This window comes from Microcaecilia unicolor, chromosome 9, assembly GCF_901765095.1.
Source record: "Microcaecilia unicolor chromosome 9, aMicUni1.1, whole genome shotgun sequence".
NCBI classification, from domain to species: domain Eukaryota; kingdom Metazoa; phylum Chordata; class Amphibia; order Gymnophiona; family Siphonopidae; genus Microcaecilia; species Microcaecilia unicolor.
The window spans coordinates 205,864,151-205,884,278 of record NC_044039.1 but is presented as its reverse complement, the minus strand read 5'-3'; the positions used below and the strand labels follow the sequence as shown (position 1 = coordinate 205,884,278).

General features: G+C 42.2%; 1 protein-coding gene across 1 annotated transcript in view; it reads left to right on the top strand.

Annotated features, from left to right (window-relative positions):
• Positions 1 to 448: 448 nt before the first annotated feature.
• Positions 449 to 20,128, top strand: part of UBR7 (ubiquitin protein ligase E3 component n-recognin 7 (putative)) — a 34,859-nt gene continuing 15,179 nt past the window's right edge. The window contains exons 1-7 of the mRNA XM_030214052.1: positions 449 to 759; positions 6,534 to 6,667; positions 6,785 to 6,845; positions 8,572 to 8,667; positions 9,286 to 9,339; positions 15,758 to 15,863; positions 17,432 to 17,640. Coding sequence (XP_030069912.1) covers positions 592 to 759; positions 6,534 to 6,667; positions 6,785 to 6,845; positions 8,572 to 8,667; positions 9,286 to 9,339; positions 15,758 to 15,863; positions 17,432 to 17,640 — 828 coding nt within the window. The 5' untranslated portion in view covers positions 449 to 591. The remainder of the gene's footprint in view (positions 760 to 6,533; positions 6,668 to 6,784; positions 6,846 to 8,571; positions 8,668 to 9,285; positions 9,340 to 15,757; positions 15,864 to 17,431; positions 17,641 to 20,128) is intronic.

The following is a 20,128-nucleotide window of genomic DNA, read 5'->3' as shown; positions in this document are numbered from 1 at the left end:
GAGCCAGCCCGGCGACGAGACCTCGGAGGCTACAGCTACCGCAGCGATGTTGAAACTGCCTGCGACCCCCGTCCCTGCCTGTGAGCTCCGCTTCCAACTCCATAGGCCCTGCCTGGGCCTTTCACCACTGCGTCACTTCCGTTTCCTACTGCGCCCTTTCACCCCCCGCAGCCCATTTCGTTTCCGTTCTAGGCAAAAATCTTCTTTCATAGCCTTTTCTTTATTCCCCCTTTAAAATGCAAACAAATACACAGAAAAGCGATGTCATCCTATCGTTAGCTCTACTTGACCCCGAGCATAACACTTCCTCCCTACTACATCCGGCGTCATTAAAGCCGCAAGTACAAACAATACAGGGTTAAAAACCCAACCCCTTAGCCCCTCCCCCCGCGCGCCTCCTTCACCCGGAAGCGCAAGCACGTGCCGCTGTAAACAGGAGGAGCGCGGCGGGGGCGGGGCAGCGCGAGCGCATCCTGCTCCTCCCCGAACCTCGGAGGCTGTGGGACCTTCCCCATCCCCGGGTTGAGGGGGGTGGGTGGGGCGTTGTGTTTCCCGCCCTTCTTCGGCCCGGCGCGGGTGAGCGCGCGCACCATGGCAGCGAGCGAGGGCGGCCCGAAGCGCAGGCTACAGCCTGAAGAGGAGGGCGCCGAGGAGCCGGTGCTGTCCCTGGTGGACGTGCTGGAGGAGGACGAGGAGCTGGAGAACGAGGCCTGCGCGGTGCTGGGCGGGAGCGACGCGGAGAAGTGCTCGTACCCGGAGGTAGGGGCCCATCGCCGTGGTAGCAAGCGTGCGAGAAATAGTACGGGCCTGTCACCCTTTCTCTGGTTATTATTCTTTGAAAGAATTGTAGAGACGCTTTTTTTTTTATAACCATAATCCGACGGTCTGGGGGAGGAGTGGCCTAGTGGTTAGAGTGGTGGACTTTGGTCCTGGGGAACTGGGTTCGATGCCCACTTCAGGCACAGGCAGCTCCTTGTGACTCTGGGCAAGTCACTTAACCCTCCATTGCCCCATGTAAGCCGCATTGAGCCTGCCATGAGTGGGAAAGCGCAGGGTACAAATGTAACAAAATAAAATAGATACTATTGGAGATTCTACATGGAATGTTGCTACTATTGGAGATTCTACATGGAACGTTGCTACTACTGGAGATTCTACATGGAATGTTGCTACTATTGGAGATTCTACATGGAATGTTGCTATTCCACTAGCAACATTCCATGTAGAATCTCCAATAGTAGCAACGGTGGAGGAGTGGCCTAGTGGTTAGGGTGGTGGACTTTGGTCCTGAGGAACTGGGTTCGATTTCCACTGCAGGCACAGGCAGTTCCTTGTGACTCTGGGCAAGTCACTTAACCCTCCATTGCCCCACGTAAGCCGCATTGAGCCTGCCATGAGTGGGAAATCGCAGGGTACAAATGTAACAAAACAAAAGAAAGGGTGGTGAATTCGTGGAACGGCCTCCCCATACAGGCAGTGGAGACAAAACCTTGTATCTGAATTCAAGAAAGCTCTGGACAAGTACATAGGATCTCTAGAGCAGAGGAAGGGATACAATACAAATAAGTACCTGTATATAATATGTAAGCCGCATTGAACCTGCTATGAGTGGGAAAGCGCAGGGTACAAATGTAACAAAAATAAAATAGATACTATTGGAGATTCTACTTGGAATGTTGCTACTATTGGAGATTCTACTTGGAATGTTGCTACTATTGGAGATTCTACATGGAATGTTGCTACTATTGGAGATTCTACTTGGAATGTTGCTACTATTGGAGATTGTACTAGCAACATTCCATTCTATTCCACTAGCAACATTCCATGTAGAAGGCTGCGCAGGCTTCTGTTTCTGTGAGTCTGACATCCTGCACGTATGTGCAGGACGTCAGACTCACAGAAGCAGAAGCCTGTGTGGCCACATTGGTGATCCGCAAGGGCCGACTTCTCAAATAGTAGCAACTAGCGACTTCTCAAATAGTAGCAACAGAATCTCCAATAGTAGCAACATTCCATCTAGAATCTCAAATAGGGAAAGGGAATGGGACTTGATATACCGCCTTTCTGAGGTTTTGCAACTACATTCAAAGCAGTTTACATATATTTAGGTACTTATTTTGTACCAGGGGCAATGGAGGGTTAAGTGACTTGCCCAAAGTCACAAGGAGCTGCAGTGGGAATCAAACTCAGTTCCCCAGGATCAAAGTCCACTGCACTAACCACTAGGCTACCCCTCCACTAGCAACATTCCATGTAGAAGGCTGCGCAGGCTTCTGTTTCTGTGAGTCTGACATCCTGCACGTACGTGTAGGACGTCAGACTCAGAAGCAGAAGCCTGCACGGCCACATTGGTGATCTGCAAGGGCCGACTTCTACATGGAATGTTGCTAGTGGAATAGATTCCATGTAGAATCTCAAATAGTAGCAACAGTGGAGGAGTGGCCTAGTGGTTAGAGTGGTGGACTTTGGTCCTCAGGAACTGAGTTCAATTCCCACTTCAGGCATAGGCAGCTCCTTGTGACTCTGGGCAAGTCACTTAACCCTCCATTGCCCCATGTAAGCCGCATTGAGCCTGCCATGAGTGGGAAAGCGCGGGGTACAAATGTAACAAAATAAAATAGATACTATTGGAGATTCTACATGGAATGTTGCTACTATTGGAGATTCTACATGGAATGTTGCTAGTGGAATAGATTCCATGTAGAATCTCAAATAGTAGCAACGGTGGAGGAGTGGCCTAGTGGTTAGGGTGGTGGACTTTGGTCCTGAGGAACTGAGTTTGATTCCCACTTCAGGCACAGGCAGCTCCTTGTGACTCTGGGCAAGTCACTTAACCCTCCATTGCCCCAGGTACAAATAAGTACCTTACAATATGTAAGCCACATTGAACCAGCCATGAGTGGGAAAGCGCGGGGTACAAATGTAAGAAAAAATAAAAATATTTTTGTGCTGTAGTAAAGGACAGGTGACGTAGCAATGTATTGCCTAGTTATCACTTAGTGCAGCATTGTTATTAGGACACATTTCAGTGCAGAAACACTTTAAACGTACATTTTTTTTCTGTTGGGTCCCCAAATACCCCATATTTATTTATTTTATTTTCCCCACCTATTTGCAGGCTCAATGTGGCTTACAGAGAGGCCTGTTATGTCATTCCAGGATGTCAACTACAATTAGTGATGTAGGAAGAATAAGTAGGGAAAAAGAGTATTATCGCTGTTTGAATTAAAAAAAAAAAAAAAAAAAAAAAAAAAAAAAAGGTTTATTATAATAACTTTGGGTTTTACCTGTGCTGCTGTTCACTAATAAGCTCATTTTCAAAGCACTTAGCCTCCCAAAGTTCCATAGAAGCATATGGAACTTAGCCTCCCAAAGTGCTTTGAAAATATGCCTCTTATTGTGCTATCTTCCTGAGTAATATGGCGAGAAGAGCTAGGTTTAGTTCGTTTGATGCTCTATAGCACATTTTGGAGGAACGTGAAGGGAGCAGCGACAGTGCGAGTGACAGTCAAGAGTTCTGGCCACAGAATACGAAGTCCATGTGGTCAGAAGAATCTCAGTGCAGTGATATAGAAACAGCAGTTGACTTGACACTCAGTTGTATGAGAAAGTTATTATCAGTGCAAATTTTCTAGCAAAAAAGGTGCCGGTACTCAAATGTCAGCCCACCCTTCAGGAGTGAGGTAATCACTGAGGGATCCACCCCACAATGGCCAGGCCCCCCTGCAACCAGTCACAGAATCTATGACAAGGCAGAATTGGTGTAGAGCCTGAGCTCTTTCATTAAAACTTGTGGTCCATGGGTCAATTTTAGCAGACACTGGAAAAGGTGCCGGTACTCAGTACCCCCTCAAAAAAAGCCCTGGTTATTATAGACTTAATTTTACACACTTGATAGTCTGGAAAGTATGTAAATTCCGAGAAATAAAATAGATTGTATAAGAGGTAAGTGAAAACAGAGTTTTTATTAGAGCTGCATAAGGTATCTTGTTAACAAGGAGGGAAGACTGGGAGAGAAATCTCTCAGCTTCCAAATCCCCCTGAAGTTCGGCAGACCAAATGACCTCATTTATACCCTCAACCTCGTATGAGGTAATTGATCCTTCTACACAGAATTCCGTAGCATCAGCAAGACATCTTTTTTTAGAATGCTGAACTTAATCTAAGCAAATATGCTGAAAGGGCATAGTGCAGTGGTTCCCAAACCTGGTCCTGGAGGCAGGTTTTCAGGGTATTCATAATGAATATTCATCACTGAAATTTGCAAGCACTGCCTCCTTGGTATGCAAATCTCTTTGATGACTATTAATTTTGGATATCCTGAAAACCTGACTGGCTGTGGTGCCTCCAGGACCAGGTTTGGGAACCACTGGTCTAGGCAACAATAAATAATGATCTTTCCTATGATGACTTAAGGCTGGCGCTGTGCTAGTTGGATTGCACGACTATTTAGTTGTATGCTTTGCAAATTACTGATGTTACAAACAGGTTTTTAAGATGGGAAAATCTACTGCTTATTTCTGGGATAAGCAGCATAAAAATCTGTTTTATTCTTTTGGGATCTTGCCAGGTACTTGTGACCTAGACTGACCACTGTTGGAAACAGGATACTGGGCTTGATGGACCTTCAGTCTGTCCAGTATGGCAACACTTAAGTTATTATGTTAAGAGTATAATTTACTTTTCCAAAAGAAGACATCTGTCATAAATACTGGTCAGTTTCAGACCACCTTTAACCTGTCCTATCAAAAGGCCTTTCTATGTCAATATAGATAAAGAAGAAGTCTGTAGTAAACAATGACTTCAGTACATACTGGTCTTCTTTTTACTATATAAAGTGGAATCTGCTAAACTAGTATTTGTCAATAACTCACTGAAGACAATTTCTTACATTTTTTTCAGACAGAATGTTAACGCTAACTTTTCCAGATCCACAATATTTCTGCAAGCACTGAATGCAGGGTCCCCAGGGACCCCCACCTGTTGACCTCTGAATGCAGTTGGTCAGATAAGGGTTAAATTCTTTTTCTCCAGACTCCAGCTGTTCTGTCAGTGTGATAGCTGCATGGAGCTTCTGATGAGATGCCGATGCTGCACAGTATTGCTTGGATTTATCTAGCTTTAAAAGTGGTTAAAAAAAATGGCCAAACAATAGCTATTTTGGGACTTTAAACTTATCACTTCAGGAACGGAGGTGCGTATTAACATAGCATTAAGCTTTTGTTTTAGCGTGAGCAGTCTCCTCAGATTCATGTACTATTTGGTTTACTTTATCATGAAAAATTCATTTAGTCAATGCATCTCAGGGCTCTGGGTAAAAAACGGATTCTTCCAATCTCCCGGATGCTCTGCTTACTACTTTAACCGGCATTAGTTTCACCCCATCTTAGTGTCGGTTTATAATATAGCTTATCTCCACCACTCAAATTATCTAATATCTTTAGTATTGCTTTTAAAAGATGGCCACCATGTCACCAGCCTTCATAAAAGGATAGGGTGTGCAACCAAAATATATTTTGCAGTGTATACTGTTTGAGTCATTTGTGCAAGAAATGGCATGGGAAATATTACAAATGAAAGCACATTCCTAAAGAAGAATAAGACTTCCTATTACTTATCATGGTAATATATTGTTCTGGTACATTTTCTAGTGGGGGGGAGGGGAGAGTAAAATTCTTCTGGAGTTGTTGTTCTTTATACTTTCTCTCCATTTAGGATTTGTTTGAAATTTTCATGTGTCTTGAAAACACTGTGAATGTGAGGAGACTACAGTAGAAAGCTGTTGCTCCCCGGGATTCTGAGGAGAGAGACCTCGGGTTATGAGAGAGGTGGTTTGCAAATCGTAACTATAAGTACTCACTAGGGATTCGTGTGCGTGGTAATATTCAGTCCATAACCTGTTAGGGCAAGGGTGGGCAACCTTGGTCCTCAAGGGTTGCATCCCAATCGTTTGTTTTTGTTTTTTTTCAGGATTTCCCCACTGAATATGCATGAGGTCTATTTGCATGCACTGCCTCCACTGTATGTAAATAGTTCTCATGCATATTCATTAGGGAAATCCAGAAAACCTGACTGGTTTGTGGCCCTTGAGGACTGAGGTTGCCCACCCTTGTGCTGGGGAGTTGTCTGTCTCTAGTGCTGAATCTGATGCTGAAACCTCTCCATCTGTGAGTCGCAGTGAGGAAAAACTTTATAGTGTGGCTGTTGTGTTCAAATTCTTCATTGGTGTGATTGTATGCTTTCTTTTCAAGACCCTAATAAGAACTGAAAAAAAAAAAAAACTTTGGCAATGCTTTTCACTTTTTATTTGAATAACTTTATTAACCATTCTAAACAATTCACACTTCTGAAAAGAAGAGATGAACACAACAATCTTATCTCTTAGGATAGATGTGCTTTACAACATTTCTTATCACAGTTGGTGCCTGTTGCATGTTAGGTGTTGCTGAATAACTAGGTTTCTGCAGTTGTTTACTGTGTTAAATGATCTTATAGTTTTTGACCTGGTTTTCTATCCTGGTCTGCTTTCATAGGGTTATGTGAAGAGACAAGCTCTGTATGCTTGTAATACATGCACACCCAAGGGAGAAGAACCAGCAGGGATCTGCTTGGCCTGTAGTTACAAGTGCCATGAAGGGCATGAACTCTTCGAGCTGTACACAAAGCGGTAAAAGTGTTACGCTTAGCAGTCTTGGCCAGGGAGCTGGCAAAATTAAAAAGAAAAAAAAAAATATATATATAGCTTTTAAAACTTTAACTAGTGTGTTTTCTCTGTCGTCCTCAGGAACTTTCGTTGTGATTGTGGAAATAGCAAGTTTAAAAACATGACATGCAAGTTCTTCCCGGTAAGTAAAGGGAATAAGTACAGCCAGTGAGATGCATTTCCTCTAATTCTGTAACACTGCACACACATCTGTGCACACTGCATGAAATTGCATGCACATGTTAATAGGATTCTAGCCACTGCCTGTGCATCTTAATCCTTAATTAGTGCTAAGTGGCATTAATTGGCTTAAAATTGCACTTACTATTCTATAGAGTTAGCATCTAAATTCTATAGAATGTAACTGCAAGGGGGGGGGGGGCATACACATGGGCGGGGTCCCAAATCGACATGCATAACTTACAGAATACTAGAAGTTACACGCTAAAATGTAACATCTAGAGGTGTGCATGTTTGCGCTTGCCTTTGACCGGGTGTAAGTGTTTGAATCTAAATGTTGGGTGCATAAATGCCGACATACACTGTATTCTATGATGGAATCTGAGCGCCCAGATGACGTTACAGAATAGCACATAGCACCCACCAGTTCATGCACATTTTGGTGCCTAAATGTTGGTGACCTATACAGAATTGACTTCCAAGTGCGGTACTGCAGTGGCTGTAGGACAGTAGTTGTCCACTAGCTCGGTCCAAGAATTGTAGTTGGATCACATAACATGAAAGCAAACGGAAAACAAAATCCAGAGCTGTCTGGCTACAGTTGTATTTTTTTTTTTTTTTTTTAACATGCATGAGCTGTCACCTCTGGCTTTGAAAACTTTGGTCTATAGCAGCAAAAATAACAGCCCGAGGCATGAATCTTCCAGGATGAGAGGTCACTGCATGCAGTTGCATCTGATCAGGTGGCCTTGTGCCCAGAAGGCTCATGCCTCAATAAATTGATGAGGTGTTACCGCTTTTTATTTTTCCTTATTATCCATGAGACAAAGTTGTTTTTTTTTTTTTGTTTTTTTTTAAAGATATTCTTTGCAGCGACCTACTGTTAAAGCTTAGGATTTGGAAAGAGAGAAAACTATAAACTTGCCACAGCTTTTCAGGGTATCTCAAAAAGGAGGAATTGGAAGTAAATATGGCAGAGAAGAGGGTGCAGAAAAAAATGGCAGATCACACGTAGACAATAAAACAGTTTTTTTTATTAAAAGAATAGGAGATCTTGCATTAAAGATCAGACATGGCCACATTTCCCTAATGCTGGGGTGTCTCAGAGATCTGATTGCACATAAATTCCTTTTTTTAAAGACTAATTGTGTGGTGCTATCCACCACATGTAAATCTTTCTTTAAAAAAAACTCTAGTCTATAAGGCAAATGGAACAGATGTTGTTTTTTTTTTTTTGTTACATTTGTACCCCGCGCGTTCCCACTCATGGCAGGCTCAGTGCGGCTTACATGGGGCAATGGAGGGTTAAGTGACTTGCCCAGAGTCACAAGGAGCTGCCTGTGCCTGAAGTGGGCATCGAACCCAGTTCCCCAGGACCAAAGTCCACCACCCTAACCACTAGGCCACTCCTCCACCCTTCATGCAGTATACCAGTTTCAAGAAAAACCCTAACTTCTACTAGTTAGTTCTGGGCTCCAACAGTGATTGTCGCACATTTGGACAGTTTTGAGCAAATCACCTACGGTGCTTCTGCTCAAATTTATTTGAAAGCCAATTGAGGAAGGCCCAGTGCAACCTTGCATGTTACATTGATACTACACACTTGTTACTGCTGTTCTACCCACTTCGATTTACCAATGAGTTGGTTCCTTATCTGTAATACTGATATGCTTTGTACCATATTCCAGGAAAAGGAGAAGGTGAATTCAGTCAATAAGTACAACGATAACTTCTTTGGATTGTACTGCACTTGTAAGAGACCATATCCTGATCCAGAAGATGAGGTAAGAAGGACACTCTACAAAACAGATAGGTACAGAGAGCACTAACGGTGTTTTACAATGTGAGATAGCAGCTACCAGCTGCAGGTCACGTTACATAGTAGCCGAAGGTCAAATGGTGTCTGTGTGATGATGGTACAAGGTTAGTAATGGCATCATTGCAGATGGACAAACTGTTCTGCTTCTGTTTATCTATAAAAGTAGAGGCAATGCAGGTGAAGCTAGGCTTGTTTTGGTGATCCATATATCGCTTGTTTCTCTAAATCGGCAGATCCTATCATTGTAAGGAAATCTGCATTAATGTAAGGAATTGCAGTTTCTGCCAGCATTACAGAAGGCAAATCGGTGATTGCTGTATGAAAAGAGCAAAATAGCTTTGCTGAACGTTTTACAAGCTAGCACAGATGCATACAGTGGCAGTGATATGAAAGTGAATTAGAAATGAAAAATTGGAGCAGAATTCATTGCTAGTATGAACAATAGTTCCCTAGCCCAGAGCTGCTGCTGGGTTAGTGTAGGGCCCAGAGAGAGAGAGAGTAGCTTCATGGGACATCTGTTACTTCCTTGGTTTCTGTGCTGAGCAGATTGTTATTGTTAATACTAATTCCTCATGTCTTGCAGACATCTGATGAAATGATTCAATGTGTGGTGTGTGAAGACTGGTTCCATGGAAGGGTAAGGAGCATGCTAGTGATTAGCTCCTGTCAGACATAGGCTGGAGCACTGGAATTCACACCCAGACCTTAAAGGCCATCACAGCTCAGATTTTGAGGGTATTTTAATGAACACTTACAGAGTTGCATGCATTACTGCCTCAACTGACTGCAGCTTTCTTATGCATATTAATTGGGATATCCTGAAAATGTAAACCGTTGGTGGTCCTGGAAGACTGACCGTGAATACCACTGGACTAGAGTTCATGTGTGTGCAGTCTGTGCTTGACTGAGGGGCAGATTAAGAACATAAGAGAAGCCATGCCGAGTCGGATCAAAGCCCAGCATCCTGTCTCCAACAGTGGCTATTCTAGGCCACGTATAACCTGGCAGACCCCCAAAATATTTGTAGCCCCTCAGTCAAATACATTTTAGGCAATCAACAACAACAAAAAACCCGAACCAAAAATAAAATAACATAGAACTATTAATACAATACCAACCATGCAAAAATCTCTGCACTAACAGTAAAAGCCTGCAAGCCTTTTATGCACTTGCGAAAAGTACAAAGAATATTGAAGTGCACGCAGTTCTGCTGGTAAACACAAGGGCAAAATGTAATTCTGTCAAATGTCTCATAGAAGGCATTTTTCTGACATGCACAAAGACACTGATGTAGCTGAATAGGCAGTTGAAAGCTGATTGAAGATAAACCTTAAGTAGAAGCACCAATATGTGAAAGAAAAAGGTTAACAATGTAAACAGCTGATTTTGGGGATATACATTCCTTTTAGTGGCAATCAGTTAACTCCTAGTTGGCAAGTGTTTAGACACTAACAACAAACAGTACTCCTGTTCTATATAAATTACAAAATCTTTATTAGTGAAAACAAAGCAGTGAATTAAAAGAATTACCAAATAGTATCCCTGCAACTCACTCCCACTGCCATCCACACCAGACTTATACCCTGATCACATATGTAAATCCCACAAAGAACATTGAACATAAACCCTAAATTGCAGTTTCTTCAGTCTCTGTGTATCATCAGAGCACAATCTCAATAAAGACCAGTCAGTGAGCCCTAAAAAAACACAAGGGCACACAAAACCCAGTTCTTAATAATTGTAGCAGATATTGAACGTTACTGATCTTTGTACCCAACAAGTTCTCAAGTGAAGAAAGAAAAAAAAACTCCACTGCAATATAAAGCCACTGTTCTTATCCCTGTGATAAAGAAAACCACAGGGAAACACTGGGAATTGCAGAGTCACACAAATCTTCTGTGATCCTCCTGCACACAGTCAAACCTTTAAATTAAAGGCAGCCAAAGAATGCTTCAGGTAAGTGGGAGGCTTCCAGGGATAAATAAATTAAACCCACATAGCCTCTGTTTCTATAGCCAACAAAGCCGTACTAACCCTGGATCTTTGTGCCTCCCAAATCAAATGAGTGCGCAAAACACGCTTCGAAAATGCCAAACCCCTCCGAGAAAAGTTGCATTGGCTCGCAATCAAAGAACGGATCATCTTCAAAATCTGCACCTTAGTCCACAAAATCATGTACGGTGTAGTCCCAGGATACATGACAGACCTTATAGACTTACCAGTAAGAAACAGTCAGATCGTCAAGATCCTACCTAAACCTACACTACCCAAATTGCAAAGGACTGAAATACAAAACAACTTATGCAGCCGGCTTCTCCTACATAAGCGCACAACTATGGAATGGGCTCCCAAAAGCTGTGAAAACAATCCACGAACACTTGAACTTCAGGAAATCACTAAAAGCCTACCTCTTCAAAAAGGCCTACACCAACGACCCCACGTAACCCTCTTCACCTACCAACACAGCATGACTATGATCGAACAGGACAACACGCAATCTTCATCCATTCCGACCCTCCACTTATATCTCATACGATCACTATACAACTTTGTATTTGTTATCCACCGGCTGGGCAAACGCCTTTGACGGTACTATGTAAACCACATTGAGCCTGCAAATAGGTGGGAAAATGTGGGGTACAAATGCAACAAATAAAAAATAAATAGTTGGTATACTCCAAAGTTCCCCTTTGACTGCCTTTAATGTAAAGGTTTGACTGTGTGCAGGAGGATCACAAGATTTGTGAGCCCTGTAGGGACAGGCAAATACCCAGTGTACCTGAATGTAACTCACCTTGAGCTACTACTAAAAACGTGTGAGAAAAATATAAATAAATACAAGTAATACCCTATAACAGATCCTAAAGCTAATCAGGAGCCAGTGTTGTTCAAAAAGAAGTGGAGAAACATGATCAGATTTTTTTTTTTTTGTATTATGTTTAATCTATTTTTTTTTTATTTTTTATTGACGAGAAAATCAATATATTCGCTGACAATACAGCATGTAAGAAACTAAACACTGGATGTATGAAAAGCGTTATACACTTAGCCAATTATTGTCATACAATCGTCAACCTCTGAAATTTTAACATGTCCCACCCTCCCACCTTATAAACACAGCAAAATGTAAACACATGTCATACAAACAAAAACAGCACCACGGGCCTTTAAAAATGGAACACAGTTCTTTAATGAATGAGCCTTGACAAAAAGACCCTTAAAAAAGCTTATAAATGCTAAAATTGAGCTTAAACAGCACTTCATTCTTATAATTGTATGTTTATATTGTGCCATTATTATCTACCTTATGAGTCTATAAATTGCATTTATAATTAATTATTAAATTCTAAATATAAACTTAAATAATACTACAAACATATGGTTTTATCATTAAATGTACCAATATACTCTAATGTATTTACTATATGAAATGATTATTAAAAAATGAATTAAAAAATTAATGAAAAACATTTTTAAAAACATTAAAAACTAGAATGAAACGTGTGTGGCATTACAAATCTGTAGTTTTATCATAATATTATGTTGAATATACCCATGCAATCAGGTGTTAAACTTAAATAAGTACATATATGAAACATTTGTTCATAAACCAAATGAGTACATGTGTGAAACATTTGTTCATAAATACATGACATCAAACAATCAAAAATATATGCTTTAAACCAAGCATATCATACATCCATTAGTCGCATATATAAATGTTCCTTAAAATAAACTGCAAAGAACATCCTTCCAATGTTTAAAAAGAAAGAAAACAACATATTGTCTAAATATTCATTGAAAAACAGACAAGTCTATCTCTAGATTAAGTCCTGCAGGAGTTACTGTATTAAATTCAAAAATAGTTCTTTGTTCTCGTTGTAACAAAAGCAGATCAAGGTCACCACCACGCCACGGCTTTTTAACCACTTGATAGACAAAAAACCGGAGATCAGACGGGGAATGCGATTGTTCCATATAATGTTGCACAAGTGGGGCAGTGAGATTACCCCGATTGATATTACTCCTATGCTCAATTATGCGCGTCTTGATTTTTCTCTTTGTTTTACCCACGTAAAGTAATGAGCAAGGGCACATAATAACATATACGGCATGTGTGGTATTGCAATTAGTGTGGTTCAGCAGTTTATAAATTTTGCCACCTTATAAACACAGCAAAATGTAAACACATGTCATACAGCCATAATCTTACCTAATCCCAAACCCAAGGTCCACCCCTTTCCCTCCTCCGAACTCATTACCTCAAGCGCCCAAATATCCCCCTACCCTACTACCCCCCGCCCCCTTTAGTTAGGCTCTAGTCGAAAAAAAAACCCGTGAAGAAGGTATTCAAAGTCTTTTAAGTATTAGGCTGTGAGCTTTAGGTGACTGAGACTTTTTTAGTATTTTATATAAAAGTTTTGCTGCTGTATTCTGAACGAGTTGTAAATGAATTTGGTAAGAAAGCAAACCAATTAACAAAGAATTACAGTAATCTATTTTATTCAAAATCAATGCATGATTAAAGTTATAAATGCCTTCTTATCCAGGTAAGAAAATTTGATCTTTTGGACCCTAAGGGGCTCATTATCAAAGTACTACTACTACTACTTAACATTTCTAAAGCGCTACTAGGGTTACGCAGCGCTGTACAATTTACATAGAGGGACAGTCACTGCTCAAAGAGCTTACAATCTTACATAGGTTTCTATGGAACATTGTAAGTCAAAGTGCTTTGAAAATACACCTTTTAAGTGTAGAAAATGATTTCTGAATTGTGGATGAAATGTGAGGTGAAGAATTAAGCTTTGAATCTATGGTCACCCCCAAATGAACAGGAATGATACGAAGGGGGGGTGGGGCGGGGCTATCTGATCCTGAAAACCAGATGGTCTCACATTTATAAGGTTTAAAAAAAAAATGTAATCTGCAGATGTGAAGGCCAGTTTTGTACAGGTCATTTAGGTCAGACAAGAGGCATCTAAAGTCAGGATGTTCACAGTTTAAAGCTTTTATAAAAGTCTTGCTGATCATGAAGCCTTTTGTAACATATCTATAAGGTCACAAGAAAAATGTGTATTTGGCAGCTTGCACATCAGGAGCAGCTATTAAAAAAAAAATGCTCAAACAGCAGGTGTCGCTTAAGGCTTTGTCTCTGAAAGTACCAGCAGTTACATGTGTGAATTTGCAAAATTACATGTCCAAAAGGAGCCAGGCTGCAGAACTATTAATTTTGCTGTTTTCAATAGAAAAATATGCACAACTATTCTGGTCAGTACCGCCCCCTCCCCCGACATTTTTCTAAACTCCAGAACAACAACATAAGAGACTTAGCCAATGCTTATTTTCACTTGTGTAAATGCTGACGGAGAAATTCTGTGAAGTATGCATATATGTGACTGTCTCTGGGGAAAGGTGACTAAAGAACTGGATTCCCAAGTGTTGAGACTAGCTTTTTCCAGTTGTGGGTCCATAAGCGGTTTACAAAAGTTAAATGTTTGTCTCTACTTTTTTTAATTTTTTCACATAAAAGGATGGGGTTTGGATTGTTAACGTTACAAATTGTTTGCTTTAACAGAATTAATTAAAACCTTATTTTTTGTTTCTGGTGATTTGTCACCTTTTCCTAGAGACGATCAATCGTGTGTTTTGCAAAATAGGAAATGCACATATGATTTTGAGGTCCTCCCAGAATGTGTCCCCTTCAAATCTGTGTTCCCAGTACATACCCAGTAAGCAATGCCTCTTGTAAAACTGATACTGACACATGTATGCCACTGTGTTATATACACCTGTAAATCACCTAAGGCTGTCTATTTGATCACCTTACAAGAAAATATTAATTGCTTAATATGCGACACAGACACAAATTTATAGTAAGCCTAAATCAGCCTATTTTATGCAACGCAAAACATAAACAGCATCTTAGTAATGGACAGTTTAGTAAACAGTACACAAGGATGTGAACATTTTGTTAAGTTTCTTGATCACAATTTTGGGTGTGCTAAGGGTTGATGTTAGACATGCTGGGGCCCAGGGCAGAAATTGAGGAGAGGCCCCCCCCCCCCCCCCAAAAAAAAAAATGCACCAGCAGGCTGTGCCTCCTTCAGCCTATGCTTGGAACAACCTTCCTGAGCCCTTACGCCAAGCCCCCCTCCCTGCCCGTCTTCAAGTTTTTGCTTAAAGCCCACCTCTTCAATGCTGCGTTCGGCACCTAACCCTTACCATTCAGTGAATCCAGACTGCCCCAATTTGACTGCCCCTATCGGACCGACCGTTCACTTGTCTATTAGATTGTAAGCTCTTTGAGCAGGGACTGTCTCTCTTTGTTAAATTGTACAGCGCTGCGTAACCCTAGTAGCGCTCTAGAAATGTTAAGTAGTAGTAGTAGTATTACATAGAGCAGTGATTTAACCAGAGCTGAGATTGTGATGTCATAATGCCTCATTCCACCAATGCCTGAGCCAGCCTCATCAGTGATGTCACAATGGCTTGATTGGCCTATATTTGTCTCAGTCTTATCTATTAGATTGTAAGCTCTTTGAGCAGGGACTGTCTCTCTTTGTTAAATTGTACAGCACTGCGTAACCCTAGTAGCGCTCTAGAAATGTTAAGTAGTAGTAGGCTTGGGTCCCCTTTGGCATAAGTACCTAAGGCAATTGCCCTGTTTGCACCTTCCTCTCTCCCTCTCCCCATGCCTAGATGTGCTGTTCAGAACAGGAGTAGATCCCCCCCCCCCCCCCCCCCCGGCTTTAGATTGGGACATGTCTTTAAATTTAGTTAGTGCTGTGATTTTTGTATGCCTTGGATAAAGCGTGTGTGGATGGTTTGCTACCTTTTTGTCCTGGACTGCATTCAGTTTGCTTGAAAGAACAGAGAATGTTTCTCCCCTCCTTTATGTATTTTCCTAGTGTTGATGATAAATGGGTTAGCTTCCTGGCATGTCTTTTTTTTTTACCATACGTCTGAAAACTGGATGAGTTTTTGTAAGGTTAATAGAAACACGATCCTGTTTGTGCGAAGACGCTGAAGCCATTGTGTGCATTTGCTCTCAGCACTTAGGTGCAGTTCCCCCTGAGAATGTGGACTTTCAGGAAATGGTGTGTCAGGCATGTGTGAGCACCTGCCCCTTTCTCTGGGCCTACGCTGAACAGTTAGCAGGTAAGAAGGCTGAGTGCAGTACTGCTCCTGGATATCGTTCGCCTTGAATGCTGCAAGCTTCTCTTATGTACACTGGATTCTCCAGTGACTTGTAAACTGCATATGCGACAACTTCTGCATGCTCTTCTGAGACTAAAAGAAAACACATGATTACTTTTTTAAAGATAATGAAAAAAAAAACTGTTTGCAGCATCTCTCCTGTTAGTTATAACCACCCTACCCACTGGTATAAGGGTCTCCTGCATAAACTTACAGGAGAGACTATCAATCCCTTAGACCAGAGATTTACATGGAGGTAGGGCATGCAAATTCATTGTGGGATTCTGAAAACCTAATTTTTTTTTTTTGTTACATTTGTACCCCGCGCTTTCCCACTCATGGCAGGCTCAATGCGGCTTACATGGGGCAATGGAGGGTTAAGTGACTTGCCCAGAGTCACAAGGAGCTGCCTGTGCCTGAAGTGGGAATCGAACTCAGTTCCCCAGGACCAAAGTCCACCACCCTAACCACTAGGCCACTCCTCGGCCCTTGCAGATCACCAATGTGGCCGTGCAGGCTTCTGCTTCTGTGAGTCTGACGTCCTGCACGTACGTGCAGGACGTCAGACTCACAGAAACAGAAGCCTGCGCAGCCTTCTACATGGAATGTTGGTAGTGGAATAGCAACATTCCATGTAGAATCTCCAATAGTAGCAACATTCCATGTAGAATCTCCAATAGTATCTATTTTATTTTTGTTACATTTGTACCCTGCGCTTTCCCACTCATGGCAGGCTCAATGTGGCTTACATGGGGCAATGGAGGGTTAAGTGACTTGCCCAGAGTCACAAGGAGCTGCCTGTGCCTGAAGTGGGAATCGAGCTCAGTTCCTCAGGACCAAAGTCCACCATCCTAACCACTAGGCCACTCCTCGGCCCTTGCAGATCACCAATGTGGCCGTGCAGGCTTCTGCTTCTGTGAGTCTGACGTCCTGCACGTACGTGCAGGACGTCAGACTCACAGAAACAGAAGCCTGCGCAGCCTTCTACATGGAATGTTGGTAGTGGAATAGCAACATTCCATGTAGAATCTCCAATAGTAGCAACATTCCATGTAGAATCTCCAATAGTATCTATTTTATTTTTGTTACATTTGTACCCTGCGCTTTCCCACTCATGGCAGGCTCAATGTGGCTTACATGGGGCAATGGAGGGTTAAGTGACAATTGACTAGGTGTGTCCTGAGGACTGGGTTGAGAACCCCTGCCTTAACTGTAGTTACTTAAAATCATGGGAAGCCTGTTTACAGAATATAATGCGTGTGTGAGGCAGAAGGAAAGGAGGTTTACCAGGGAGCTGAGGGTTGTAGAAATGGGAAGTGGTGCTGACAATGTGTGTGAAAGCTGTGTGGGAGGGGGCATGGCACTGAACCTGCGTTCAAAAGCTATGGTGGTGGCGGTTCACAGAATGACACTGACCATCCTGGGGGAGGAGAACTGTGCCAGGTCTGCGTGAAAGCTTGGGGGGGGGGGGGAGAATTGGTGTCGAGCCTGTGAATAATGAAGTTATAGTGAATGTCTGACTCTCCTAGTTCCCACAGTGACCAAAGTTACTTCTCTCGAGATGGATGGAGGGAAGACGAAGGTTGAAGTGACAGATGAGTGTTTGAAGCAGGAGAGTACAGCAGCCCTTCCAGATATCATTCCCAAGGAAAACGAAATCCGAGAGCAGGCAAAAGACAAGGAGAAGGAGCAATGTAACGGGCCATCTACTAGCACGAGTGCTGAACATCAGGCACAGGTAGGGAGGTACAGTGGTGTGTATCTTCTCACTCTCTGGAGAGGTGCCCTCAGGGATAGAGAAAACCGTCAGAGTGCTGGGAATAGTTTAGATTCTTCATTGTCATTTGAACCTGAGATGATTAATCTGGTTAGAAAAACTTCTTTAAGCTTAAACAATTAAGATTGGTTCGATCGTATTTGTACGAATACATAAGTACATAAGTACATAAGTAATGCCATACTGGGAAAAGACCAAGGGTCCATCGAGCCCAGCATCCTGTCCACGACAGCGGCCAATCCAGGCCAAGGGCACCTGGCAAGCTTCCCAAACGTACAAACATTCTGTACATGTTATTCCTGGAATTTTGGATTTTTCCAAGTCCGTTTAGTAGCGGTTTATGGACTTGTCCTTTAGGAAACCGTCCAACCCCTTTTTAAACTCTGCTAAGCTAACCGCCTTCACCACTTTCTCCGGCAACGAATTCCAGAGTTTAATTACACGTTGGGTGAAGAAAAATTTTCTCCGATTTGTTTTAAATTTACTACACTGTAGTTTCATCGCATGCCCCCTAGTCCTAGTATTTTTGGAAAGCGTGAACAGAAGCTTCACATCCACCTGTTCCACTCCACTCATTATTTTATATACCTCTATCGTGTCTCCCCTCAGCCGTCTCTTCTCCAAGCTGTATAGCCCTAGCCTCCTTAGTCTTTCTTCATAGGGAAGTCGTCCCATCCCCGCTATCATTTTAGTCGCCCTTCGCTGCACCTTTTCCAATTCTACTATATCTTTCTTGAGATGCGGCGACCAGAATTGAACACAATACTCAAGGTGCGGTCGCACCATGGAGCGATACAACGGCATTATAACATCCTCACACCTGTTTTCCATACCTTTCCTAATAATACCCAGCATTCTATTCGCTTTCTTAGCCGCAGCAGCACACTGAGCAGAAGGTTTCAGTGTGTTATCGACGACGACACCCAGATCCCTTTCTTGGTCCGTAACTCCTAACGTGGAACCTTGCATGACGTAGCTATAATTCGGGTTCTTTTTTCCCACATGCATCACCTTGCACTTGCTCACATTAAACATCATCTGCCATTTAGCCGCCCAGTCTCCCAGTCTCGTAAGGTCCTCTTGTAATTTTTCACAATCCTGTCGTGATTTAACGACTTTGAATAACTTTGTGTCATCAGCAAATTTAATTACCTCGCTAGTTACTCCCATCTCTAAATCATTTATAAATATATTAAAAAGCAGCGGCCCTAGCACGGACCCCTGAGGAACCCCACTAACTACCCTTCTCCATTGTGAATACTGCCCATTTAACCCCACTCTCTGTTTCCTATCCTTCAACCAGTTTTTAATCCACAATAGGACATTTCCTCCTATCCCATGACCCTCCAATTTCCTCTGTAGCCTTTCATGAGGTACCTTGTCAAACGCCTTTTGAAAATCCAGATACACAATATCAACCGACTCCCCTTTGTCCACATGTTTGTTCACTCCTTCAAAGAATTGAAGTAAATTGGTCAGGCAAGATTTCCCCACACAAAAGCCATGCTGACTTGGTCTCAGTAATCCATGTCCTCGGATGTGCTCTGTAATTTTGTTTTTAATAATAGCCTCTACCATTTTCCCCGGCACCGACGTCAGACTCACCGGTCTATAATTTCCCGGATCTCCCCTGGAGCCTTTTTTAAAAATGGGCGTTACATTGGCCACCCTCCAATCTTCCGGTACCACGCTCGATTTTAAGGATAAGTTGCATATCACTAGCAGTAGCTCCGCAAGCTCGTTTTTCAGTTCTATCAGTACTCTAGGATGAATACCATCCGGTCCAGGAGATTTGCTACTCTTCAGTTTGCCGAACTGCCCCATTACGTCCTCCAGGTTTACCGTGAAGTCAGTAAGTTTCTCTGACTCGTCCGCTTGAAATACCATTTCCGACACCGGTATCCCACCCAAATCTTCCTCGGTGAAGACTGAAGCAAAGAATTCATTCAGTCTCTCCGCTACGTCTTTGTCTTCCTTGATCGCCCCTTTTACCCCTCGGTCATCCAGCGGCCCAACCGATTCTTTTGCCGGCTTCCTGCTTTTAATATACCGAAAAAGATTTTTACTATGTTTTTTTGCCTCTAATGCTATCTTTTTTTCATACTCCCTCTTGGCCTTCTTAATCTGCGCCTTGCATTTGCTTTGACACTCCTTATGCTGTTTCTTGTTATTTTCAGACGGTTCCTTCTTTCATTTTCTGAAGGCGTTTCTTTTAGCCCTAATAGCTTCCTTCACCTCACTTTTCAACCAGGCCGGGTGTCTTTTGGACTTCCGTCTTTCTTTTTTAATTTGCGAAGAATTAATACGAAGAACATTTTTGCTCTATTGATCCAACTGCTGATTCTTTTCCAGGCTATTGTAATTTGATTCTGGTATGTCAATTAAATTACAGAACAAGTTACAATTAAATACAAATACAGGGGCTAGGTTCAGTGGCGATCCTAGCCGG